At 60.8% G+C, this 25,154-nt stretch overlaps 5 protein-coding genes across 6 annotated transcripts; 3 read left to right on the top strand and 2 right to left on the bottom strand.

Moving 5' to 3' along the window:
- The first annotated feature begins 1 nt into the window (after position 1).
- Positions 2-1,336, top strand: Ssna1 (SS nuclear autoantigen 1). The gene is made up of 3 exons (XM_004848769.4): positions 2-147; positions 267-466; positions 820-1,336. The coding sequence occupies exons 1-3, from the start codon at positions 96-98 to the stop codon at positions 925-927; spliced, it is 360 nt and encodes a 119-aa protein (XP_004848826.1). The 5' UTR covers positions 2-95; the 3' UTR covers positions 928-1,336.
- A 1,143-nt stretch (positions 1,337-2,479) lies between these two features.
- On the bottom strand, positions 2,480-9,994 carry Tprn (taperin). Of its 2 annotated transcripts, none has more exons than XM_021261622.2 (4): positions 8,154-9,994; positions 3,376-3,601; positions 3,170-3,276; positions 2,480-3,059 (listed from the first exon to the last, which is right to left on the bottom strand). In XM_021261622.2, exons 1-4 carry the CDS (start codon positions 9,942-9,944, stop codon positions 2,997-2,999), a joined length of 2,187 nt encoding a protein of 728 aa, XP_021117281.1. In that variant the 5' UTR covers positions 9,945-9,994; the 3' UTR covers positions 2,480-2,996. The 2 variants fall into 2 exon arrangements, with proteins under 2 accessions (XP_021117281.1, XP_004848823.1); XM_004848766.4 differs by having other exon boundaries at positions 8,088-9,990.
- A 2,864-nt stretch (positions 9,995-12,858) lies between these two features.
- Tmem203 (transmembrane protein 203) lies at positions 12,859-14,148 on the bottom strand. Its single transcript, XM_004848765.4, has one exon. It carries the CDS (start codon positions 14,146-14,148, stop codon positions 13,738-13,740), a length of 411 nt encoding a protein of 136 aa, XP_004848822.1. The 3' UTR covers positions 12,859-13,737.
- Positions 14,149-14,417: 269 nt separating this feature from the next.
- Ndor1 (NADPH dependent diflavin oxidoreductase 1) lies at positions 14,418-24,749 on the top strand. Its single transcript, XM_004848762.4, has 14 exons — positions 14,418-14,596; positions 14,791-14,868; positions 18,836-18,933; positions 19,760-19,858; positions 19,944-20,045; positions 20,209-20,418; positions 20,610-20,731; positions 20,805-21,025; positions 21,112-21,219; positions 21,305-21,419; positions 21,547-21,693; positions 21,790-21,908; positions 21,974-22,068; positions 22,151-24,749. The coding sequence occupies exons 1-14, from the start codon at positions 14,462-14,464 to the stop codon at positions 22,293-22,295; spliced, it is 1,794 nt and encodes a 597-aa protein (XP_004848819.2). The 5' UTR covers positions 14,418-14,461; the 3' UTR covers positions 22,296-24,749.
- LOC147826010 (ring finger protein-like) lies at positions 23,758-24,749 on the top strand. The gene has a single exon (XM_087182642.1). The coding sequence runs from the start codon at positions 23,758-23,760 to the stop codon at positions 24,121-24,123; it is 366 nt and encodes a 121-aa protein (XP_087038768.1). The 3' UTR covers positions 24,124-24,749.
- Positions 24,750-25,154: the final 405 nt, after the last annotated feature.

Below are 25,154 nucleotides of genomic sequence, written 5' to 3'. Positions count from 1 at the left end.
CCGCCGGACGCACACGATAGGCGCGCGGCGAAGACGCGGAGGCGCGGACGTCCCGGCGAGGGCGTCGGTTAGAGTGGCGTGGAGCGGCACCCACCATGACCCAACAGGGCGCGGCGCTGCAGAACTACAACAACGAGCTGGTCAAGTGTGAGCAGGGGAGAGCGGGCGGAGGTCTGGCCCCGGTCGGGGCGGGGGGCGGGTGCCCGGTGCCCGCCCCCAGCACCGTCCTCAGCCCGGGCCCGCAGCATTGTCGCCGCCCGCCCTAGGCATCGAGGACCTGTGTCAGAAGCGGGAGGAGCTGTGCCAGCAGATACAGCAGGAGGAGGAGGAGAAGCAGCGGCTGCAGAACGAGGTGAGGCAGTTGACGGAGAAGCTGGCCCGCGTCAACGAGAACCTGGCGCGCAAGATCGCCTCTCGGAACGAGTTTGACCGTACCATCGCGGAGACGGAGGCGGCCTACCTCAAGGTGGGGCTCCAGCCGCGGGCCGTGGGCCTCGCTGGCATCTGGGGCTGGGGCGGCGTGACTTGGGCCGCTGCAGGCAGGGACAATGGGGCTTTCTGTTGGGCCCAGCGTGGGCAGGGTCCTCAACTGTGTTCATTCCGCTCAGCACGAGGAGCAGTGTGGGGCTGACACAGCCTTCCTTTGCAGGGTGGGAGCATGGGGTGTGGGGCAGGCGCAGGAGGGAAGAGGGCTGTGCCTGCCCTCCTTGGCCCAGTTAGACACAGCGCCCATGATCGGGCACCCAAGTGTGAGGCTTGGGCGGTGGGACCTTCCAACAGACGGAACAGAGGCAACCCATTTTGCTTCTGTGGCCCCAGATCCTGGAGAGCTCGCAGACTCTGCTTAGTGTCCTGAAGAGAGAGGCTGGGAACCTGACCAAGGCCACAGCTTCGGACCAGAAGAGCAGTGGAGGCAAGGACAGCTGACAAGCCTGGGTGGGCCGTCTCTGCCGTGCCTATGACAACTCAGCCCCCCACACATCTGTCTTGAAGCATTTTTATTCTTCATGGTGGAAGCTGCCTCCTCACACTTCAGATGCCCAGAGGAGCAGCTGGATTGCCACTGGCCTTGGGCGACAAGAGCCCTTGGCACAGCCCATGGGTGGAGTCTCGCTCTCTCCACTTGGGGTATGGGACAGTGGGCTCTAGGTCCGCTCCACATGGAGCCTCTGAGGGCTCCGTACTCCTTTGGTGTGCCAGAGGTCTTGGTCCTAGTCTAGACTCATCACTGTGGGAGCCTTCACTTTGTCCCTTCTCAGCTAGTGGGGACCCAGGTTCCAAATCTCAGGGCCTGCCCACATGGCTGATGACTATCAATAAAAGTTATGTTTGCAAAGATCTGTGCCAGATTGCTGCCTGCCTGGAGTGTAGGTTGCCAGACATCTGCAGTCTGAGCACAAGCCCTGCCCAGCTGTGGTGGGTCTTTGAGGGAGAGGAGAGGAGGGACTGCAGTGCCTTGTGACTGCCTCTTTGTTCTTGGGGACACAAGAGCTGAGGGTACAGGGCGGCAGCAGCCTTAAGCTCTCCCAGCAGGACCACTGGGGCTCTCCCCTGCATCCGGCATGCAGCCCATCCTCGAGTGAGGGGCTCTGCCACACCAGAGTGCCTAGCATAGCCTGTCCCAGGGACTGCTGGTGACTGCCGAGTGTGCACACCAGCCACTCTGGACCTAGGTCTCTCTCAGCAAGGACTGAGGGCCTTCACCCTGTTCCCTTCCGTAGTGCCAAGTTTTGCTTGGCCTAAGATACCACCAGAGCTGCCAGGGCCTAATGTCCCCCTTCCTGCAGCCATTCATGAGGTGTGACCCACTCCCATCCTGCTCTGAGCCCTATTAGCCTCAGTAACTGAGGCCCAGCTGCCCAGGAGCTGGATGGGAAGCAGGTACTGAGAGGATCCAGAGAAAGCTGGGCCCACCCCTCCTGGGGAACCACGAGAGACACACTCCCCTCCCTCCTGATCCATTAGGCAGCATCTCTGTACTGGATTCTACTCTCCAGGATGAAGACAGACACATTTGACACCTGAGGAAGTTTTGCCTTTGGACCTTAGACCACCCCACCTCTGGACTGTAGCTGCCCAGGCAGCTGAGAGCATATCTCAAGGGGGACACACCAGCCAGGCCTCTCAGGAGCCATCTGCTGCCACAACCTTGCTTCCAACCCCAGCCTGCTCCTGTGCAGCACACACTCTGTCCTACTCAGGCAGTAGCCTCTCTGGGAAGCTACTTAAAACCAAACAGCAGCAACATTCCCTCTACCCTGGGTCACGGGCGTTCCAGACTCCGCACTGCAGGCCAGCTTTACCCACGATGTGGCATCTAAGACGTGGGGATAGAGGGCGGGGAACAGGCTATGCGGACGGCAAGAGCCTAAGCATCAAGGTGCAAGGGTACTAGTTTGGGCCACCTGATGCCTTCCCAGCATAGGCGCCCACACTGGCCCCATCCCCATGCCAGGCGGAACACTAAACAGGAAGCAGCTTTGTCCAGTGCTGTTTATTGGGTCCGACATCAGAGGCAAAAGCTGCCATCTGGACCGGGGATGTAGCTCAGTAGTCTTGCCGCCTGCTGCGCAAGCACAAGGACCCAAGTTCGATCCCCGGTACCAAAAAAAAAAAAAAAAAGCTGCCATCTATCATAAAGGGTGGGAATGTTAGCTTGGGGGGGGCCTTGGAGTCCTCCAGAGAACAGCAGCCCCTCATCTGGGACATGCCTGACAGTGCTTGGGCACAGCAGGGAGGGGCTGGGAGACAGCCTTGGCAGCAGGACAGAGGGCAGCCTGGGGCCCTTGGTCACCGGTGAACCACCATCCAGTAGGACCTGGCCCTCCCCACAGGCACCTCCTGTCACCACTCTTGGAGCCCCTAACCTGGAGTGAGCCCCAGAGAGACCTGGCCCCAACAGCAGGAGCCCTGCTGCTTCCCAGGCCGGCACATCCCAGCCACAGGAAAGAAGGGGGTGCAGAATGCAGTCAGTTCCTGGGCTCCACAGCTGAGGATCAGAAATAAAGGGCTGGCTCACTGCGGAAGTCCGAGAGGTCATCCTGACTGGCAGGTGTGAGCTGACAGAAGACAGAATGCAGCCAGTGAGTCTCGTCCAGAAGTCACCACCCCCACTCCTGCCAGATGGCCCTGGGGCTGTGGGCATCCAGCCCTGCTCTGCCCGACTCACCATCACCTCCTTCTGGGGGGGCTCCATCGCACTTGGGGCCTGTGCCAGTGTCTGTTCCTGCCATGTGCTGAAGGCCACGGAGTGCTTGGGAGTATAGCTGGACAGGTCTGTGAGCCAAGGAACACGTGCAGGAACATGTGGACAAGTGGGTGAGTGGCCCAGCTCCACGCCCCCCACGCTGCCCATGCCAACAGGTGGGCACTCACCAGAGTTGCTGTCCAGCAGCCGGGGACTCTCAGGTCCCACACTGCTCACAAATGTGGCCCGGGGCAGAAAAAGGGCATAGGGCTTCTCAGCACTGTGATTCTCCTCCTCTTCCTCCTCCTCTCCCTCCTCCTCCTCAGAATCCCCCTCCTGCTCCCGCACCAGTGAGCTCTCGGAGGGGTACTCGAAGGTTGTCTGCAGGCTCTTGTCATTGAAGGATATCTTCATCTGGGGAGAGAGGCACGTGTGGCAGGGCCCCTGCGGGGCTGGGTGCAGGGGTGCTGAAGGGCATCTTCAGCTCTCCAGGGGCCCCAGTTGGGAGGAGCTCCCCACACCTGAGCCTGGGCCACCCATCCTCCCCCTCAGCACATGGTACCATAACTCCCAAAGCCAAATTCACGTCCTGTCCTGCCAAGCAGAAGCCATCACTCTGCCGAGGGCTACAAGAGGGGCCAGTGCCTGGGAATGCAGCACCAGGACCGCTTCCACAGGCCGAGCAATCCCAGCCCTGCTGCCCGCTCAGTCTCCCTTCCTAGGGCCTGCGCCCGGCCACGATGGTGACAGGCTGGCGGGGCCAGGGAGCCGAGAGTGCCCTCAGTCAGGATCCCCTCTGTCGACCTGGGATGGAGGGGTGAGCTTGGGGCCAGGCCATGCTGGGGACTTGGCTGCTCTTGGGAGCTGAGCTCCTACAGTCTGCTCAGCTCAGACCCAGCAGGTCGGTAATGAATATGAGCAGCCACTTGCCTGTGGCAGATGGGGACAGCCCTGCTGGGGCTCGAAATATTAAACTCCTGGGCACAGGACACCAGCAGCCAGCTCAAGTTCCCCCGCCTCCCCTGAAAGGAGCTGAGGCAGGAGCGGCCCCAGGCAGAGAACCAGGACAGCCCAAGTGCAGCAGGAGAACAAGGCCTGGCAGGAGGGTCAGGCCCACCCCAGGCAGCTGCGGTGGAACGGGGCAGCAAGGAGTCTGGCACAGACCACTGGGAGGGCACCTATGGCCCCCAGGAACAGGGCACTAGCATGAAAGGCACATACTCCTGCCTCCTGTCCCTGCCCACAGCAAGGGACACCACGTTCCACACCAGGGAGGGGCTTGGGGGTGCCTGAGCGCCCGCAGTTCCCATCCCAGGACACTCACAGCACTTGGCCCTGTACCTGGGCTTTCTGCACAGATGGGCAGACTTCCAGGCTGCCCGACGTGGGAAGGCACACTGTCCCTTGCCCTGCCCTGGCTTCTGGTGGGGCTGCCCAGTCCTCCAGCTGTGGTCTCATGGGAGGCTGGGCAAGGCATGGGCCAGGATGGTGGAGCAGCCACCAGAGCCCACAGGGACCTAGCCCCCACCAGGTGGCTTGGGGGTGGTGTCACTAGTCCTCCAGACAGATACCCAGGAGGATCCGAGCAGCATGCAACTGGCAGGCCCTATGGGAAGGGAGGCCCCCTTCAGGCCCGGATATGTGGTGCTATCCCTGCTGACCCCCGCCCATCCCCCACCAAGCACCCAGGAAGGAGGAGCTGCCAGGGGCCAGCCGGATTAGTGCGCCCTCATTAGTCCACATGACCAGCTCTGTGCAGGAGGCCAAGGGAGCTGGGCACTCGTGGGCATGGAGCCTGGCACAGCCTGGCTGGGGGAGGGGTGGTGCTCACAGGCTGGCTGCCCTCAGCTGCTGCCCAGGGCCTGGTCACATCCTGCCACCCTCAGAGCCCCGGTCAGTGGGTCACGGGACACTGTGTGACTCATGCTGCTGGGGGTGGGGCACAGCCTCTGGACCCCTGACGGGATGGGTGAGTGTATGTGGTCAAGGACCAGTGCGGTACAGTCCAGTCACCCGCTTCAGGGGACTCTGCCCGTCACACAGAGCGTGCAGGCAGGTGGCGCAGAACCTAGACTTTCACAGGGCTCTTTTGTTCTCTCTCAGACCTCCCTGCCTGTGCATGCCCAGCTTGGGTTACTGAAGGGCGTCCGCCCTGGACTCAGGGCCAGCGAGCTGGGCTCAGTCTGCCCCACCACCTGCTGCCTCCCATCCCCCACTCAACATTCCCAGGAGTGACCGAACACAAGACCACACTGGCCCAGCTGGGATGTCCACAGCCGCTTGCTCCCTGAGGCACTGGCTGAACAGGGGCCACACCATTCCTGGGGTTCCGGGCTCCAGAAAGGCCATGGCGCGCCGGTGGGAAAGGTGGGGGAGGGGGCTGGGGAACACCTGGAGGAGGGAGGCAGGGAGGGGCAGCATGCCGGGCTGCAGGGTGGGGTGGTGGGAGGTGGTAGCCCTCAGGTCTGCAGACAGGAGGGTAGAAAGTTAGGGTAGAAACTACTGCAGGAGGGTGGCAGGCCTCTGGAGGGTGGCAGGCAAGCTCTGGGACAGAGAACTAAGAGGTGGGGAGGGAAGAAGCGGCCAGACAGGAAGGAGCCAGGCCAGGTGGCACTCCACAAAGAGGACAGGCTGACAGCGCCCAGTCCCACGGGAGTGGATGTGAGAACGAGAGAACACCCCACCTGCCAGGAAGTGGGGTGGGAGTGGGGCTGCAGCAACCTACAGCAGTCAGCCCAAAGCCTGGCCTGAAGGGAGGGACGGCATCCGGCTCCTCTGCCAACAGAGAACCTACCTGTGAATGTGCCCTGCCAGGCAGCCTTCTAGGAGCACAGGCTAGAGGAGGCAGCTCTCAATCCAGAGCAGGGCTGCAATCCCCCAAGGCCAGGCAAGGGCATGATACCATCTGCTGAGCTGCCCCTCACTTGCACCCTGAGAAAGGCACCAGCCACTCCCACCACCTCCTTGGGGGCAGCAGCCACAGGGGGACCAAGTGAGCAATCCACCCAGCCCACCCAATCTCTCACAGGGGAAGAAGAAGCAGGAAAGTGACCCAATCACAGGCTGGCTGGAGCAGCCAGGGGGCCATCCTGGGTCCCCATCCTGGGTGCTCATAGCCCAAGGGCTGCAGGCAGGAGGGACACCAAGGAGCAGAGTAATGGTGCCCTGCCTTGTGCGGTGCTCAAGAGGCGGACAGCCTCAGGCCCATCCCTGCCCAGCAGGCACACAGGTCTCGCTGGGTATGGCAGTTGGTGCACACACAGGCAAGACATCACAGCCAGCAGGATGGCCATGCCAGCCATTCTCCATCTGGACCCCCAGCCCTCAGGCTGGCACAGACACCAGGGCAGGCTGCTAGGGCAGGGCCTCTTCTCTGTCCCAGCTTCGCCTCCCACTACTCCTTCTACTCCTGCTGGTCCTTGAGCCCCACCCTGTCCTTCTCACCCCAACCTAGCCACAAGTGACCCCTATGGCTTTGTGCATGGTAGGAGGCAGGCTGACCAGGCTCTTGGTAGCAGCCCTCAAGTCCCAGGAGAAGCCAGGCTGATGGGGGGTGGGGGGCAAGCCAGGATAGGGGAAGGGGTAGGGCTCTGGAGACAGGAACTCAGCTCCTGCCCAATAAGCTCCATGACCCTATAAGCCCCAGTCTCCTCGTCTACACAAGGGGCACTGCCATCCTTCCTACCTCTGGGGCAACAATGGAGCGAGGGTTGCCTCTTACAGCAGCCAAGGTCAGGATCAGGGAACAGGGAGGGAGAAGGAGGCAAGCAGGCAGGAGGGACTGGGGGCGGGTGGCTAGGTGAGAGGACGGGCCCATGTGGAGGTCCTCATGGATGCCCAGTGAGGCAGATGGAGCCAACTGGAGGCCAATGCCCCTACCCAAATATGGGAAGATACTACAGGCAGGATGGAGCAGGAAGCACGAGGGAGAAAAAACCAAAAGACAGGGGAGAACAGGTCTGCTTACAGGGAGCCACAAGGCACAATCACTACCCTGTCTCCCCAAGGAAACTGGAAAGAGAGGTGGCTGGGGGGATCCTAGGCTCCAGCGGGCTCAGGTGTGCCACAGGCGCCAGGCGAGCTACAAGGAAAGGCACACCTGCCTGGGCAGCACCTGACAGAGTCATTTAGGGCTGGCCTTGGAATTTGCCCCCAGGACAAGCACAAGTCCAGAAACAATGAGGAAGAGCCTGAGGAATGTTTTCCCTGTGCCCAGAGGGTTCCAGGCTTCGGCCTGGGTTGGCCAGGAAGTTGTGGTTCAGCTGGCTTCTGGCTGGAGCCTCTAGCTGGGAGGCACTGGGTCTCTCTGCCCAAGGCGCCTCCAGGCCAGGCCTGACACACACCTAAGTGCCGTCCACACCTGCACACAGGCCAGGACCTGCCAACTCCAGGCCCCTGTGCGGGGCGGGGGGGTGGGGGGGTGGGGGGGGGTAGGGTGTGTTCCCTAGCTGTCAGAGGAGCTATGCTGGGAGTTGCCTCAAGGAGGGGTTTGACCACATTGATACCACTGATTCCTATCCCTCCTCCAAGGCCCTCTGACCCCAGCCACCTGCACAAGCCAGACCAGGGCACAATCAACAGGCCCAGACTGTTTCTTCCAGCTGACCCACAAGGGTTCTGGCCTGCCCAGCTAATTCCAGCTGGAGCCCTAAGAGCCAGCAGGAGGTTCACACTTCCTGCCCCACCCCTGCGAGGTGCACAGTGGGTCAACATCCCCAGACCCCAGGACACCTCGGCTCCCACAGGGCTTGGTCCTGGCACAGCCACACCGCCCAGCTCTCTGGTCCCTGGAGAAGCCCCCTGCTGTCAAGCCAGGTACCCGGAAACAAGGCTCCAACTACACACAGCTCCCACACCTTCTACATCACTCAGTACTGCTGGCAGCCCGCCCCGCCCTGACCTTTTTTCTCGAGGAGCCAGGCTTGAGGAGACAGGACTTCTGCAAGGCCAGGTAGCCACCAATCACCTCGATCTCGTGCACGGTGGGGTAGCGCTTCTTTAATGTGATCTTCAAGGCCTGGGGCCCCAAGAGGCTCCTGGCCTCCCCTTCCTCACCCTCCTGTGGTTGGGGCTCTCCATTGGCCTGACTGAAGTGTAGCTCTTGCAGAGTCCCTGGCTTCCTCTTGGGCACCACCGTGAAGGTGTTACTGCCCCGGTGCTGGAGCTCTGAGATGTGCCCGGGCCCGGAAGGGTGCAGGTGGTACTGCGGAGGCACACCAGCCCCTGAGCAGGGCACTTTGGCTTCTTGCGGGGCCTCCTCCTCCGAGTCCACTTCATCAATGAAGGTGACGGGCAGTCCTGGCATCCCAGGCTCCCCGACATTCTTGGCCAAGCCGGGAATCCCCAAGCCCACAGCAGGCTCAGCTTCAGCAGTGGTCGGGAGGAAGAGGGGTGGCGAGGATGGCCTCTGCCGCGTAACAGCCCGGTCTGTGAGGGCAGTGGCTGGCCGGGGGCAGCCCCCATCAACAGCTGACTGCACTTCAACCCTCAAGGGGCTGCTTCCCAGGGCAGATGCACCATCCTCTCCGGGTGCCGGCTGGACTCCAAGCTCCTGGCTCTGAGAGACCGGGTTCGCCGCTCCCTTTGGCAGCTCCACAGACTGCCTCCTTTCGGGAAGGGCCTCAGAGACCTTCCACTTGGGGATGAACATGAAGGAGTTGCGGGAGTTCACACGGAGCGAGGCCAAGGCAAGCGCCTGGAGGTCCCCCAAGGGGATGGTGTCCATGTCTGGCTTGGGGGCCGGCCTTATCTCGAAGGAGTTGTTGGCGCTGGTGGCGGAGGAGACCCGGTTTGGAGTGGCACTGGCACGGCTGGGCTCCCGGGCTGGGAAGGCAGGGGACGCGGCTAGAGTGGCACTCGGGGTCCCGGGGCTGGGGGGCGGGTGGAGGGGGAGCTCCCCCGACTCCACCTTTGGCTTCCATTCGCCCGGCGTAGGCGCGGGGCCCACGAGCCCGTTGGCAGGGCGGGCTCGGGGCTCGAGGGCCGAGGCTCCGTTGGGGAGCAGACGTGCGCCAGCGCTGCGGGGCAGGCCTCGGGGGTGGACGGTGAAGGAGTTGCTTCCAGTCTTCTGCAGGAAGTCGTTGCGCCGGGACCGGGGGCCGGCCCCGCCTCCGGGACGCCCGGGCTCGCAGCGGGCGTTGCGCTGGCCCCCGCGGGAAAGGGAGGTCGCAGGCGGCGGACTTGGGGGTGCAGCCGGGCCGGGGATCGCGAGTGGCGGATCTGGGGGAGCGGCGGGCCAGGGGGCGAGCGCGCGCGGGCCAGGGGCCGGTGGTGTAGGCGGCACGGGCCGGGCGCACTCGGAGCTGCCGTGGCGGCGCGGCGCGGCCGTCGGGTCGAACTTCTCCAGCAGGCGGCTGACACGGCCGGGCGGCGGCGCCTCGAACACCAGCACTTCGGCGGCGCGGATGCCGGCGGCCGGCGGCGCGGCGGGCGGGAAGCCGGGCGCAGACTCGATGATGAGGATGTTGTCGGCGCGGATGGTGCGCACGCCCGGCACACGGCAGTAGAGCTCCAGCAGCGGCTGCGCCGGACGCGCCCCGCGCCGCCGCTCCGACTCGAGCCGCATGAATGGGTTCTCCCGCAGCGGGCCCAGGCTCTCGGCCACCACCAGCGGCTCGGCGGAGCCTTCGGGGGCCACGGCGGGCGCCGGGCCTGTGCCCAGGGCGGCCAGCTTGGCCCGCCTGCGCTCCAGGATCTCCCGCTTCCAGGCGGGGATCGCGGCACGCGGGCACGCATCCGGCCGCCCCAGGCCGGCCATGCTGCAGACGCGGCCGACGACAAGACTGCGCCGGCCGCCCGACCAGCGGCGCCGGTCACTGGACAAGCGGGCCTTCACGCCGCGCCACGCCCCCTCGGGCCACCGCCCATTGGGCGAGAGCGCTCGGGCCCGCCCCTCCCCGTCCAACCTATGGAGGGAGGTGGAGGCTTTGGACCTGTCGATTGGAGGAACTCGCCTTGGTCCCGTCCTCCTACGGCCTCATTGGGCTACGCCCAGTGTAGGCCGGTCCCCATTGGGGAAGGGGTCGGACACGCCCCCGGCCCTCGCGCCACTCTCGGGCGGCCCCACTTCCGCCTCTGAGTTCAGGGCTCAGCGGCCAACTGGGGGGCGGGGCTTGGCCTGGATCCGGGAGGACCCCTGGGCCCATCGGCTCAGGCGACCTTGGCGGAACCAGGACTTCGTATCCCCAGCGTCCAGCCTCCTTGTTTCCTCCGTGCAGGGTGCAGCGCGGGAGCTATCCTTGCTCCTGTGGCCTTGGCGCAGGCCACACCGGGCTCTCACCTGAGTGGCTGGGAAACGTGGGCCCCTGCAGGAAGTATAAAAGCCACTTCTGAGACTGGACCTGAGTAATTGTTCTGAAACAGGGTTTTGGTCAGCTCCTAGACGTGTGGATGAGTCTCTGACGCACACCCAGCTGTCGGCGACCCCCAGCCCCAACATCTGTCCTTACAGCACCAACCTTCAGGGAGACAGGGAGGCAGGGCCTTTTACTGCACTCGGACAAGGAGAAGCGTGGGTCCCCGGGAGCTAGGCAACGGCCAGTCTTTCTGTCTACCCTGTTGTCAGGCCACTGGGACTCTTCTTGAATACCATCCATCCTAAGACTGGGCAGGGAATGCCGCTGACCCTGAAAGCACAGCGTCCTGGCCAGCAGGTTTTAAGAAAGCCCAGGGTTTCTTCCTCTGAGGGCTGCAGTGCCCATGGTTTTTTCCAGCCCAGGGAGAGTAAAGAGATTGCTTAGATCCATGAGAGCAGGAAACTGGGGGCACAGACACGGGTGTCACCCTTTCTTCACTTGGCCTGCAGCTTGCTTGGTACCCAAACTGTTCTCATACCACGTGTCTTCCAGGGGCTCAGTTTAAGGGCACCTGGGTCTCTGGAAAGACACTGCAGGTTTTGGCCTGGGGAGCCCTTCTTGGCCTCTGGGTCCCAGAGCAGTGTGTACCTGCTCCTACCTTAGTTCTGCCTTCCCCCTGCTGATTCATTAAGCTGGAGATGAACTGGATCCATCCTCCAGAAACCCTTCTCTAGTAACTCCAAAGGAGACTTTGAATAGTCATCAGTTTTACACCAACCAGAGTGCCGAATTCCAGATTACCAAGACAAAACAAAATATTGGGTGGGCGATGAGACAGGGTCTCAGTATGTAGTTTAGTATATGTGCTGCCGAAGCAAGCACCTCCGTATGTAGTTTAGACTGTCCTTGAACTATCTAAGCCTAGGCTGGCCTTGAACTAACAGCAATCCTCCTGCCCCAGCCTCTCGAGTACTGGGATTACAGGCATGAGCCACCATGCCCAGGCAGCAAAACAAAATCTAAGCATAACATTATAAGGAAAACCACATCGTTGGCTAGGCTGCTAGAGGAGAGGGCAGTATACTTGTTCTATAGAGGGGTAGACAGTAAATGTTTGAGCCCAGTGTTTCTTAACGGACAATTTTGTCCCCTAGGGGACTTGGCAATGTTGAAATAAACTTGGTTGTCACAAGTGGAAGGTATCCAGGACTGCAAAACACTTACCTCTTCAGGACAGTCTCCTTCACCCACAATAAAGGATGATTCTGCTGAGACTGAGAAACCTTGAAGTCTGCAGGGCACATGTGCTCTCAGTTTTATATATATATATATATATATATTGTGTGTGTATGGGGTACCAGGGATTGAACTCAGGACCTGGTGCTTGGACCGCAGACACCAGAATAACTGAGCTAAATCCCTGGCCCTTGTTTTTGTTGGGGTTTTTTGTTTGTTTTTCGGTACCACAGATTGAACTCGGGTCCTTGCACTTTCGAGGCAGGTGGCAGCCCTGCTGAGCTAAATCCCCGGCCCTTGTTTTTGTTTTGTTTTTTTATAGCCACTTGGGAAGACACTCTGGCATAGCCTTTGTGGGTTTGCTTACTTACTGATTGATTGTACTAAGGATTGAACCCAGGGCCTTTACACTGAACTATGTACCCAAGTCTTTTAATTTCTTTTGAGACAGGATCTTGCTAAGTTGCCCAGGTTAGGCTCAAATTTACAGTCCTCCTTCAGCTTCTCCAGTAGCTGGGATTGCGGGTGTGTCACTGTATCCAGCGACAGCCTTTGTCTTTAGCCTTATAAGAATGTAAAAACTTAGCTGAGTGCCATGGCACATGCCTGTAATCCCAGCTACTCAAGAGGCTGAGGCAGGAAGATTGCAAGTTTGAGGCCAGTCTGAGTAAGTTAGCAAGATTTCATCTCAAAAGAAAAAAATAAAAAGGGATGGGGATGTAGCTTACTAGTAGAGTATCCCTGGGTTCAATCCCCAGTATTGGGGGTAAAAAATGTAAAAACTACCATCAGCTCAAGACCCATACAAAAATTGGCTTTAGGCCATTGTTTCCCTGCTCTACAGGACACCAGTGAAACCCACTGATGACCACAACCTGGCAAGAAGCCAAAAGCTCTGGTGTCATAGGTGCCACTCCACAAGTCCTCAATTCTGGCCTAGACTGTCCTCAACCTGGGGGGCCGAGATACCCACCTCCTAAAGCAGGAAACAGGGATTCTCCAAAAGTAGCCCTCCATCATTCACTGTGCTCTAGTAACACTTTCTGGTCTACCTACATCAGCTCTCTAACCAGTTACTCCACACAGGAGGGAACATCTCAACATTTGTCTCATTCAAGTCTTAAAAGACACAGACAACACTTTTCATTTCAGGAAAACATTCTCTTATTTTATTTTCATGTTAGCAAATGTTCTCACTTGGCACCTGACACCTCAAACCAAGGACCTCAGGCCAACAAACCTGGGCTGCTCACAAGCTCCCATCTGCAGGTCTCCTTGTCCACCATGATCGCAGCACCTGTTCCTATCTTTGGTTCCCTCCGGAGGCCTAAATCTGTCCCAGATGCGCTAATGGTGCAGGCCACCAGGTGGTGGAAAAGTCCATGAAACTGCAACCTGCTACAACAGAACACCAAGCAGTGCCTTGAGTTCTTTACTCAGGTAGCAGATATCCAGACAGGGTCCCAGTCACGCTCTTAACAGTTTTCTTCCCTGCCTGGCAGGAATGAAAAAAGGGCTATTCTCTCCCCTGACACAGGGAAGGAGATACAAAGTTTCTTACACTTTCAGAGCTCAACAGTCTAAGGATGCATGCTCTGGATGGAAAGAGCAATGAGCTCTTAGGTCGCTGCTGCTGGCTGGACAAAATCCCCAAGTCCAGCTTTGCTACTTTTGGAAAGGAGTACATCCCCAGGAGGCACGGAAAATGCTCAAAGCCCAGCAGGACCCTCAATTTATATGCAGTTTCCAACTGGCCTGGGGGCCTTCTCAGGATCTCAGTTCAGGATTAGCAACTCAAAGCATGGATAACAGGAAATACATCTCAGGAATCGAGGCTGTTCTCTTTAGCCCCGATGAGGAAAAACCTCAGGCATGACTGGCAGAGAAAAAACTGGGTACTCAGCTGGGCACCAGCAGGCGCTGCCTTCAGTCCAAGAACTCCGGTGTGGCTCAAGTAGGGCCTCAGGTCCAGGACCGGCACTCCAGCTGTGCTGTCCTCTCTCTGGTTCCTGACTGAGGCTAGTTGACGCGACAGGCACGGATCATGAGGAGCTGCAGGAGAATGAAGACCGGAGACGTGATCAGGCCGAACCAGAGCTCTCGAGCCTGCTCCACCAGCTTCTGGCACAGCAGCATCTCAAAGACGAACTTGAGGCTAAGAACCGTGAGAACCCAGAAGAGGCGCAGCACAGCCAGCCGCTTCTCCCCATCTTGGAAGAGGCGCACAGACACGATGGTGGTGAAGTAGGTGCTGAGCCCGTCGGCGGCGAAAAAGGGCACGAACACGTTCCACCAGGAAAGGCCTGGGGCCAGGCCGTCTACGCGCAGTGCCAGCAGCACGGAGAACACCAGAAGGGCCAGCAGGTGCACGAAGATTTCAAAGGTGGCGAAGCCCAGCCACTGCACCAGCTCCCGCAGAGAGAAGAGCATCTCGCCGTTGGGGCGCGGGCCAGGCCCCGGCCGAGCGCGTTCCCAGCGGGGCAGCCCTGCCTCTGCCCGCAGGCCTGACCAGCGCACGCCACCGCTGTGAGCGAGCGGCCTCGCCCGCCCTGGGCCCCGGCACCCGGGCCCGGAACAACGCCGATTTCCCCAGCCCCGGCCCGGGACCCAGTACTGGCTGCCGTGGAACCCTGCAGCAACCGGACGCCATGCCCCGCCGGCGCGGGTCGAACACGTCACTTCCGGTCGACACCGGAAGGCGGAAGCGGCGCGGGTCCGGGATCTTGGTTCCTGGCCCGTCGTGATGCCAAACCTTCAGCTCCTGGTGCTCTTCGGCAGCCAGACAGGCACTGCCCAAGATGTGGCGGAGAGGCTGGGCCGCGAGGCTCGGCGCCGGCGGGTGCGTTGCCGCGTGCAGGAGCTGGACTCGTACCCCGTGGTGAGGCTCGGAGCCCGGGCGGGAGACCCTAGGCCGGAAGGCGTCGGGCTGGTCGGAGCCGAAGCAGGGGAAGAGGAGGCTTGGCTGCAGGGCGCAGCCGACCGGCCCCTTTGGCCAGTCACTCTGAGTGAAGGGGGCCATCTCGGGCCTGTTCGTGACAGCCAGAGCTCTTACACTTGTGTCTTTTCGTTGAGGCGAATCTGATTAGGGAGCCCCTGGTGATATTTGTTTGTGCGACTACAGGCCAAGGAGACGCCCCGGACAACATGAAGGTAAGACTGGGTTGGTGTGGCTCCCCCCACCCTAACCCCATTTTCACGGCTTAGAAAGTCCAAGAAGCACTTTAAGTCGTTGCCCTTGGTGACACTTTAGAGGTGGTTCCGAGAGGATACCTCTGAGTGGAGCTCCTTGCCAATAAATTCTCGGGGATCAAACTCAGGACCTTGCGCTTGTGAGGCAGGCGGCGGCACCACTGAGCTAAATCTTCAGCCTGGCCAATAAATTTTTAATTTGATAGCCACTTGATAGCCTCGTTCTCCATTTTAACACTTTTGTGTTTTTCCAGACATATGTAGGACTCTGGCCTGGGTCTTGTGTGTATCTCCAGGCTGTGTAGCCTTCAAGGAACATTCTTTAATTGTTTGATCATCTTGGATGAACTTGTATTTCTGGCACCATCTAGTGCTGGGGATCCAGCTGTGAACCTAGTGGCCACATTTCTAGCTCTCACAAGCTCACAGTAGAAACAGCAGGTTTCATGGCAGTTACAATACCAGAAAATGCCTGCTGCTGGGGAACATGCCGAATGTTGTGTGAGCCTGGGGCCTCATGTAGAGCTTTCTGGAAGGAGCATAGGCTGAGTCCCAAGGATGAATGGGAGCTGGACAGGGAAGATGGAGCATCCCGTGCAGAGGAGAAAGATGGCCTGGCCTATGTGAAGGACGAAAAGCAGTTAAGGATGGCCAAGCTAAGGAGTGCATCCAGGCAGGAGGGGAAGGGGAGATAGGCAGGAAGCCAGGCCAGATGCAGAGTCTAAATAGCCACAGTAAGGCAGGTAGGCTGGAAGGGAAGGGCTGTGAGGCCTGGGCCAGCAGAGTAATGCTCACATTCTAGCAACACCGCCTCCTCTCTGCAGAGTGTGAGATGATGCCAGAGATTTCAAAGCCCAGGCAAGAGGTGCTAGTGGTCTGAGCCAGAGCAGTGGCAAAAAGTGCAAAGTGGATGCATTCTGGAAAGGTTTAAGGAGGTAGAGTGTGCAGGACTTGTAATTGAAGGGGTCTGGAAGATGAGAAAAGGTAAAATCAAAACAGGGATTGGGATTCTGAAACCAGAATGGGTGCTAGCCATGGAGAGAGGATGTGGTGCTTCCAGGTGCCGGGAGATGTGAATAGGTCTGGAACTCTAGGGGGGTTCCTGGGACCAAAATCCAGAGGTGTGACAAAAACCCCTCCCCCAAGACCACTGCCTGCATCACAGCAGAGGGCAGGGCTGTGGCCAGCAGAGGGGAGGGCATGTACCTTTCTCAAGGCCAAGGTCAAAGGGACTGGGGATTTAGCTCAGTGGTTCTGCTGCCTGCCTCACAAGCCCAAGGACCTGAGTTCAATCCCTGGTAACAAAAAAAAATGCTGCATGGAAGTTAAATAAGACGAGGCCTGGGAGGCATCCCTGGGATTGTTTTTGTTTTTGTTGGTACCAGGGATCGAACTTGGGACCTTGTGCTTTTGAAGCAGGTGGCCGAACCACTGAGCTAAATCCTGGCTCTGTGATTGTTGATTTAGAGTAGTTTCTTGGCTTATGGGCAGAGAAGCCAAGTTACTGGGGATCAGAGTTAGTGGAGAGGTCTTCTGAGAATGTCTGGATATTTAAACATTCTGGCTGTGAAAGAGCTAAGGAGTTCAAAAGAAGGCGTTTATAGGATGGGAGAGACTCACTCGGCATGTTCAGTGTTGGTGGAGGAAGGAAAGGGAGAAAGAGGCTGAAACTTGAAGAACCAGGAGGGGGTGCCGGGTGGAGCCCTGGTAAGGCCTGAGCACAGCCGGGGCTCTCCTCAGATGGAGAGGGACAGAGTGGGTGATAGGATGGAAGCAAGAAGTGAGTGATGGCATGGAAAGGTGCTGGCTTAGGAAAAGAGAGGTAATGAGACTCTTTTCAGGTCTGAAGTGCGCTGGGCTGTCAGGGCAGCCAGTGACACCAAGGGGTAAGGATCACACTGAAGTATGGCGAGACTCAAGTGGACACTGAAGGGAAGAATGGAGGGAACGGGCAGCCCTCAGGAGAAACCACCCTCCCTGACCACAGCAGGAACTGGGCTCCTTTGGCAGCTGCAGGCCCTGGACCACAGAGGCTGAGGTGCAGCTCCCCAGTGGCCATCTGGCTGTTGGGCAGGAAGCCTTGGCCTCTTTGCTGTGTTCTTCTTTGAGAAGCAGCGAGATCACGGTGAATGGCCCAATGGTCCCTGCCCTGCTGGTAGTTCAGCCCACTGGGCACCAGGCATGTGTCCAACACTTCCATCACCCTCTTGAGTACAGGTGGATCGTGGGCAACTGCCACACAGAGCAGAAGCTTCAGTGAGAGGCACAGGCAGAGAAATCAACAGGAGTAGGTCGGACACAGCACCCACGGGAAAAGGCCAGCCCCACAGAGCAGGACGGCTGGCAACACAGAAGAGGGTTTTTAACGGATGAGAGGGTGCAGCAGAGAAATTCTCCCTAAGGGATGTGACAGAGAGCAAGGTGGAAAATGGAAGAAAAGAGCTCAGAGCTCAAAGATCAGCTAAGCATGATGGTACACACTTGGAATCCCAGCATCTGGGGGGCCGAGGCAGGAGCATTGCAAGTTTCAGCGTCACCTAAGTGACTTAGCAATACTCTGTCTCAAAAATTGTTTTAAATTGTTTCTTAAATGTCTGGAGGTTTAGCTCGGTGCAGAGGCCCTGTGTTCAGTCTCCAGTACTGCCAAAACAAAAACTGCATGCCCGGACCCTCAAAATGTAAAAGATAGGGAGAAAATTATCAAGAAAAGTGGCAAAACGACCCAGAGCTGAAGGCCGAGGCTCCAGCCCGGGAGTGGCCGCATGCCTGAGAGGAGTGTGCTGAGAGGGAAGGGGCCGCCGGCCGAGCCACGCTGTGTGTCTGGTTGTTGGGCGGCTGCTGGGGGACACCAGGCAGCACACAGACGGCGCTGACTTCTTAGCAGCAGGCACCAAGCTAAAGCAGCCCTGGACCCAAGGGGCACAGTCCTCCCTGACAGTGTCACCCACAGGCCTCTCCCTGAGCCCTAGGGCTTCAGGAAATCAGGCCCCAGGAGGCAGAGACATTTGTTTGACAGCTGCCAGCAAGGTGCCAAGATGGTGTGGGCCACCCAGGGCCAGTGGGCAGAGCTGGGCACTGACAGTGCCAACGTCGCTTGGCCCATCATGTGGGGTCTGAGGGCTCTGCTGCTGCCTCTGTCCTTGTCCACAGAAAGGGAGGTGGTGAAGCAAAGCCAGGCTGCAGTTGGGCGGCAACTCGATGCCTTTCCTCGTGGGTGGGCCTCAGTGCTGCCAAGGAAGGCGTGGAGTGGGGGTGCTCCCAGCTGAGGTCCTCTGGCTCCAGGGGTGGCGTGGGATGTGTCCCAGGTGCTCTGAGGCTTGAGCATTGGGACCTGGAACAGCAGGCGGGTGGGGGCGAGGGTCCCTGGGGAAAAGGGAGCAGAGGAAGGAGGGAGGCAGGCGAGGCAGAGGGTTCTGGTGGTGGCAGCTCAGAACCCCATGGGGACCCAGCCAGAGCTGCACCTGGGACCCAGGCCAAGCCCTGACCAGGTTGGGGAGATGCCGGCCTTGGGGCTGGCTGGAAGCAGAGGGCTGAGTAGCAGGTGTGCAGACAGCCAGGTGCATTGGCTTCCCAGCCTCTTTGGAGTACTGGCTTTTTTTCTCCTTTATAATTTTATGCATTTTCCCAAGTTTTTTGGTGCTATAACAGAATAAAAACCAGTTTTGTTGTTGTTTGGCAACCCAGGCTCTTAAGGAGCAAGTGTGTGTCATGCCCTGGGAAGGAGGCCTCACCGCCAAGTGCAGGCCTGGTGCTCAGCTCCTGCCTCCCTGGCACGTGGCCCTGGCCAGCCTGCTCCTGCCAGGTGCCTTCCAGCCCTTTGGCCAGGTGGTTCCATCTCGTTCCGCCCCGTCCTGAGACTCCCCTACATCCCCACACAGACGGGCTGGCCTGGAGCCAGGGGCCCTAACATGGGTTTCCTCTGGCCCAGAACTTCTGGAGGTTCATATTCCGGAAGAACCTGCCGGCCACCTCCCTCTGTCAGCTGGACTTTGCCGTCCTGGGCCTCGGGGACTCCTCCTATGCCAAGTGAGTAGGGGTGGTGGGTGTGGGGCCCAGCACACTGGCCACAACAGGGATGGTTCTCAAGGTCTGTGCCCCTCCAGGCTTCGAGAGGGGCCGGGCATCCAGGCAGCACAGCTGGGCTCACACCAGCCAGGGTCACACCCTAGCCTGTGCCTGAAGTCGACAAAGACCAGCCCAGTGCTGCTCCCTGCCAGGGATAAAGCAGACACCGTGAGGTGTTTATGCTGTGGGCAGAGGGCTGAGGTGGACAGCTTGCTCCTATCCACCTCCAAGGTCATGCCTCATCTGGCCAGGAGCGGCCACTGGGTTTGCTGTTTCAGCGTTTTCACAACACACAGCCACATCTCTGAGTAGTGTCACTTCGTATCATTGCCTAGTAGACAAGGGATTTGTGTTCAGGGTATAGAACATCTTAGGCCCAGCTTTGAGTCAGTCTGTCCAAGGGCCCCAGGGTTGTCCAGCGCCGCGCGCGTGACAGGATACTCTGCACGAGATAAAGAGCACAGAAAACGAAAAGGAGCAGCCTCGCATTGTGCTCTCCTAGCAGCTTTTGTACCTGTGCTGTGCACACCAGAGCAGCCCCAGGTGGTAAGAGGTCCGAGGGCCGCTTTTGCTTTATAAACAGAAGTGAAACTGACACCCTCCTAACTCGAAGCCTTGAGCTGAGGGCTGACCAAGCCCTGGCCAGGGTCAGCACTGTCCCCTTACCAGCTGCTTCCTGCTGATCTGGGCCCTGGTGTGCCTGGGCTGCAGTCCCAGCCCAGCCCAGCCCAGCCCAGCCCAGCCCAGCCCAGCCCAGCCCAGCCCTGCCCAGCTTCTCCGTCTGCAGATTCAACTTTGTGGCCAAGAAGCTGCACCGCCGGCTGCTGCAGCTTGGGGGCAGTGCCCTCCTGCCTGCCTGCCTGGGTGATGACCAGCATGAGCTGGGGTGAGTACTGGCCCCGGGCCTCCGTCTTGGCTGTGGTGGACAGATGAGCCACCTGGCCTCGGCCAACAGCTGTGCTCTCTCCCAGGCCGGATGCCGCCATCGACCCTTGGCTGGGGGCCCTGTGGGAGAAGGTGCTGAGGCTGTACCCGGTGCCCCGGGACCTCACCAGGATCCCCCCTGGAGTCCCGTGAGTGAGGGTCTTGGGTCAGCCCTGGAAGGGCTGCAGACATACCCTGGCCAGGGACCTTGCCCTGGTTCCTGCAAGTGGGCGGGTGGCTCAGGAGGGAGCCCACAGGCCGGTGCCAGTGCCCCCGGGCCTGATGCCTGTGTCGTGTCCCCCACCCCGCCAGCTTGCCCTCCACGTTCGCCCTCCAGCTCTTCCAGGAAATACCCAGCGAGGTCCCCCCGGAGCCGTTTGCACCCAGCGTGGATCCTCATCAGCCCCCATCAGAGTCACAGCCCTTCCTGGCGCCCATGGTCACCAACCAGAGGGTCACGGGCCCCTCACACTTCCAGGACGTTCGACTGATCGAGTTCGACATCACTGGCTCAGGCATCAGGTGGGAGCCGGCCCAAGACCCCAAGCAGCCAGGGTGGACAGTGAACCTGGGGCTCAGAGGGGTCTGCAGCACCAGGGATGAGAGCAGCTCGGCAGTGGGAGGCCTTGTCCACAGACCCCGCCACCGGCCTGGAGCCCCCCCCCCCACATCCCCTGCCCCCACCCTGCCATCCCTCCCGCGTTGTCCCACAGTTTCATTGCCGGCGACGTGGTCCTGATTCAGCCGTCCAACTCAGCCGCCCACGTCCAGCAGTTCTGCCAGGTGCTGGGCCTGGACCCCAACCAGTGGTTCACACTGCACCCACGGGAGCCAGGTGAGCGGGTGGCCAGCCGCCCACCTGCTGCCCACCGAGGCCTCAGCCCGTGACACCCCCACTCCTGCTGCAGGTGTGTCCTGCCCACCGGGGCTGCCCCAGCCCTGTTCCGTGGGGCGCCTTGTGACTCGGTACCTGGACGTTGCCAGCGTGCCTCGCCGCTCTTTCTTCGAGCTCCTGGCCTCTCTGTCCCCGCATGAGCTGGAGCGGGAGAAGCTGCTGGAGCTCAGCTTGGCCACAGGTCAGGAGGCGCTGTGTGAATATTGTAGCCGACCCCGAAGGACCATCCTGGAGGTTAGGGCCAACCCGGAGGCCAGAGGGGGCGGGTGGCAGGTGCTGAGTCACGGGCCACGAACCCACGCAGAGGGGCCCCTGCCCAGGTGCTGTGTGACTTTCCGCACTCCAGCGGCGCCATTCCCCCAGACTACCTGCTGGACCTCATCCCACGGATCCGGCCAAGAGCCTTCTCCATTGCCTCGTCGCTGCTGGTGAGGGCCAGGGCCGGGGCTTTGCAGGCAGGGCTGCCTCTGAGCAGGGGAGGCCTAGCAGCTGTGGCACCCACTGTCCCCGCAGGCTCATCCCGACAGGCTGCAGATCCTTGTGGCTGTGGTGCAGTACCAGACCCGCCTCAAGGAGCCCCGCCGCGGCCTCTGCTCCTCCTGGCTGGCCTCCCTGGACCCTGGGCAAGGTGACTCCTGCTTCCAGGAGGGTGAGGTGGGGACTGCAGCCCAGCCCTCCCGTTCTGCCCCATGCTCACAGCCAGTGGCCTTGTCCTGGCCCATTGAGCCCCTCACGCCACCTCCCTCCTGTGGCAGGACCCATCCGGGTGCCCCTGTGGGTACGGCCAGGCAGTCTGGCCTTCCCGGAGTCCCCAGACACACCTGTGGTCATGGTGGGGCCTGGCACCGGTGTGGCCCCCTTCCGAGCAGCTGTCCAGGAGCGCGTGGCCCAGGGCCAGACTGGTGAGTGCAGGGACCCCAGGCCACGTCGTGGCTAGGGCTGGCGCCACTGGACCCCACGGATCTGTGTCCAGCTTGAGGCCACCTTGCATTCCCCAGGAAATGTCCTGTTTTTTGGCTGCCGCTGGCGGGACCAGGACTTCTACTGGGAGGCTGAATGGCGGGAACTGGAGAAGAGAGGCTACCTGACGCTCGTCACAGCCTTCTCCCGGGAGCAGGTGGGTGTGCTCTGGAGCGGGGAGGCGGGCACCAGAGCCACAGACTCAACCCCACCACCTTGCAGGAACAGAAGGTATACGTGCAGCACCGGCTCCGGGAGCTGGGGCCCCTCCTCTGGGAGCTGCTGGAGTGCCGTGGCGCTTACTTCTACCTGGCAGGGTGAGCCCTGGCTCAGGCTGGGTGGTGCGGGGGGCTCAGCCCTGTGGGGGCCCAGCTACACTGACTGTGGTTGCCCGTCTAGCAATGCCAAGCACATGCCAGCAGATGTCATGGAGGCCCTGACCTGCATCTTCCAGGAGCATGGTGGGCTCTCCAGCTCTGATGCCACGACCTACCTTGCCAGCCTCCAGCGGGTGCTGCGCTTCCAGATGGAGACCTGGGCCTGAAGGGGCGCCTTCCAGCCCACAGCCACCCTGACTGCTGTTCGGGGCCCGTGGGGAAGCTTCTCATAGAGGAGCCAGCAGCACCTCCTGCCCTGGTCCTTATCACACTCCGAAGGACCAGGGTCCGACGCTGTCAGCCCCGACTGCAGCCTGACTCCCACCCCGCTCTGTCCATGCCCTGCCTGTGTCCCCCACTTGGGCACGGGGCACTGCCATCTGCCTGGGTACTCCCAGCCACTCCATGGCAGCCTGGGGCTCATGCTGCTCCCAGTTCCCCTGTGCACCCACAGGGCTCAGGCTTCGGCCAGAGGCTGCCAGAACCCCACGGCCTAAGCAGCGTGAAGAGCCCAGGCCAGTCCCTTTTTCTCTTGGTCCCAGAAGCCTTGGCAGTAAATGTGCCCTCTGGGCAGCTGTTGACTTTCTGCTCCGTGCTACAGGTGGGGCGGGCCCTGCGTGTCCACGTGACCCCTCCAGTGGTGTGGGCACCTGCACAAGTGTCATTGCACAGCTCCCTTGCCCACCTCCCTGGACTTGGGTGTCCGATACAGCGTGAATTCAGGGTCCTGGAGACAGCCAGCGGAGCCTGCCCACCTCCAAGGGTGGAGTGTGCGATGTGCGGGCAGCCCGCAGCTGGGAAGGCTCGGCCGGCCCAGGCCCACCCAGGAAGGGGCGGGCAGGGGGCGTGGTGTCCCCGCCCCCAGGCTGCTTCTGCTCGGGCTCCAGCTCTGGGGAGGGTAATCCTGACGGAGCAGCTGGGCCAGCAAGCCAGTCCTGGCCAGGAGCGGAAGAAGCTTTATCTAGCCGGGTCAATCGTTTTGACTCGGGGAGTGGACTTGGCTGAGGCTGAGTGCTGACAGGATCTGACCAGACGCGGCCCTGCCTGGGCACGCCAGCGGCTCTAGGGAAGTTCCCGTGGGCCAAGGCGCCCAGAAGTGTGGCTGGAGGTCAGTACTTGGGGGCGCTGGGTGGCCAAACCCTGCCCAGCTGCTGAGGGTCGCGCTCACCTCCCCACCACCCCCACAGGCTGGAGCCCTCACCCAGCCATCCTGCCTCCAGCCCTGGGGACCCTGTGCTGGGCCCCTCGGACCTCAGCTCTAGGCCTTCCGGCCCTCTGTGGGCCTCTCTGGGTCCTGAGTGTCTGGACTCGCTGTGCCAGCCTCCAGCAGATGGTGGAGGCCTCGGGACCCTCCAGTGTGCCAGGACTCCGGACAGTGAGCCCTTGCTTGGGGCCACAGCCTTAACCAGCGCCTGGGCTCTGCCAGAGGTGGGGGAGCCGGTGGGGGGCCACAGGCAGGAGGAAGAATGTCCCATCTGCGCGGAGCCCTATGGGCCAGGCGAGCGCCGTCTGACCCTGCTGAACTGTGGCCATGGCCTGTGTACAGGCTGCCTGTGCCAGCTGCTGAGCACAACCCCTGGTGCAGACCTGGGCCGCGTACGCTGTCCTTTGTGCCGCCAGAAGACACCCATGCTGGAGTGGGAGATCTGCAGACTGCAGGAGGAGCTGCTTCAGGCCGATGGGCCCCAGCGCCCGCCACCCCCTGGACCCCCCACACCCCCTGGCCGTAGGCCTGGGCCCTGGGGCTCCCTTGAGCACCGCTACCAGCCACGCTTCCTAGCAGGGCCTGTGGGCAGCCAGGGCTGCCTGCCCTTCCTACCGTGCCCGCCCCGTCTGGGCACCTGGCTGTGGGCGCTGCGGGAGCGTGGGCCCTGCGCCCGCCGCCTGGTGCTGCTGAGCCTGCTGGTGCTTGAGCTGCTGGGGCTGCTGCTCATCTTCATACCGCTCATGCTGCTGGGCCTGCTCTTCATGCTCCTGGATCGTGCCAGCCGCTGAGCCCAGCTGGATGACCAGGCTGGAAAGCTCCAGCTCAGACAGCCCTGGTGTCCCTGAGCCCCAGATACCGGATCCCTGGACTGGCCAGAGCCCACTCCACCCTGCGACCCGGACACAAGCTGGCCCCAAGGACACCATGCAAGGACAGCTGCTAGAGCGGGCAAGGCAAGGGCAGCAGGAAGGACCGAGAGCCAGGCCCTGCACTGGCCATGGCGGACCCTGGGTCATACCACCCCCTCCTGAGGCCCATCTGAGGAGGAGGGCAGTACAAATGGCCAGACACCTAGAAGCGAGTCTGTTGCCAGGGGAAGGATGGGTCAGGGCACAGGGGCTGACCTCCTGTGATCTAGATCAGGGCCAGTGTGTCCGTGAAGGTCACAGCGGCCAGGGGAAGGGCGTGCACAGCACATGGCTGGCCCACAAGACTCCATACCCACTCTGGCCAGGACCAGAGGATGGCCCAGGGCAGCCAGGAGGTTAATGGTGCTGGCTCCCAACACAGCTTGAAGCCCTCACCTGCAAGATGCCACAGCTATGGGCAAGTGGTGATGTGACTGAGGTGGAGTGCTGAGCATGTGCCTGGCACAGGAAGTGGCTCTCAATAAACAGGAGCTCCTGGCACCATCGTCACAGCCTGGCTGTCCTCCATTACCTACTCTCTGTCATCAAGGCAGACCCCCACACCCCAGTGCAAAGGGACTTTCCCCAAACCCTGCTGGCCCAGGTGCCAGACAGGAGGCCTCTGGTCCTAGTGCCCCTCACTGTGACCCAGCTCAGAATGGCCACAGGCTATTCCCCAGCCTTGGGAGACCCACGAAGGGCCAAGGGCACAAGGAGAAAAAACTCCTGAGTCTTCCCCTCCACCATGGCCAGTGCAGAGCATGGTCTGTCCACACAGCTAGGCCAGCTCTACATGTTGGGCACACAGGGGCAGCACATGCACTCAGCGTCGGCCCTCCTGAGCAGCACGCCCTAGCCTCTAATCAGCAGGGAAGAGCCTCTCTCTGGCAGCTCCACGTGGATGTGCTCCA

The sequence above is a fragment of the Heterocephalus glaber genome, unplaced genomic scaffold (genome assembly GCF_053883595.1).
Source record: "Heterocephalus glaber isolate CG9 unplaced genomic scaffold, H.glaber_assembly_v1.0 deba00001479, whole genome shotgun sequence".
Taxonomy (NCBI): Eukaryota; Metazoa; Chordata; class Mammalia; order Rodentia; family Bathyergidae; genus Heterocephalus; species Heterocephalus glaber.
The sequence above is the reverse complement of the archived record's forward strand: the minus strand, read 5'-3'. Positions and strand labels throughout refer to the sequence as shown.

Coding starts and splice junctions, on each gene's coding strand:
- LOC147826010 (XM_087182642.1), top strand. CDS start 23,758: ATGCTGGAGTGGGAGATCTGCAGACTGCAGGAGGAGCTGCTTCAGGCC.
- Tprn (XM_004848766.4), bottom strand. CDS start 9,944: ATGGCCGGCCTGGGGCGGCCGGATGCGTGCCCGCGTGCCGCGATCCCC. Junction 3,602..8,087: donor CTGGCTCCTCGAGAAAAAAG/GTCAGGGCGGGG, acceptor CTCTCTCCCCAG/ATGAAGATATCCTTCAATGA. Junction 3,277..3,375: donor GCTGCTGGACAGCAACTCTG/GTGAGTGCCCAC, acceptor CTTGGCTCACAG/ACCTGTCCAGCTATACTCCC.
- Ndor1 (XM_004848762.4), top strand. CDS start 14,462: ATGCCAAACCTTCAGCTCCTGGTGCTCTTCGGCAGCCAGACAGGCACT. Junction 14,869..18,835: donor ACGCCCCGGACAACATGAAG/GTAAGACTGGGT, acceptor CCTCTGGCCCAG/AACTTCTGGAGGTTCATATT. Junction 20,419..20,609: donor ATCACTGGCTCAGGCATCAG/GTGGGAGCCGGC, acceptor GTTGTCCCACAG/TTTCATTGCCGGCGACGTGG.
- Ssna1 (XM_004848769.4), top strand. CDS start 96: ATGACCCAACAGGGCGCGGCGCTGCAGAACTACAACAACGAGCTGGTC. Junction 148..266: donor CAACAACGAGCTGGTCAAGT/GTGAGCAGGGGA, acceptor CGCCCGCCCTAG/GCATCGAGGACCTGTGTCAG. Junction 467..819: donor CGGAGGCGGCCTACCTCAAG/GTGGGGCTCCAG, acceptor CTGTGGCCCCAG/ATCCTGGAGAGCTCGCAGAC.
- Tmem203 (XM_004848765.4), bottom strand. CDS start 14,148: ATGCTCTTCTCTCTGCGGGAGCTGGTGCAGTGGCTGGGCTTCGCCACC.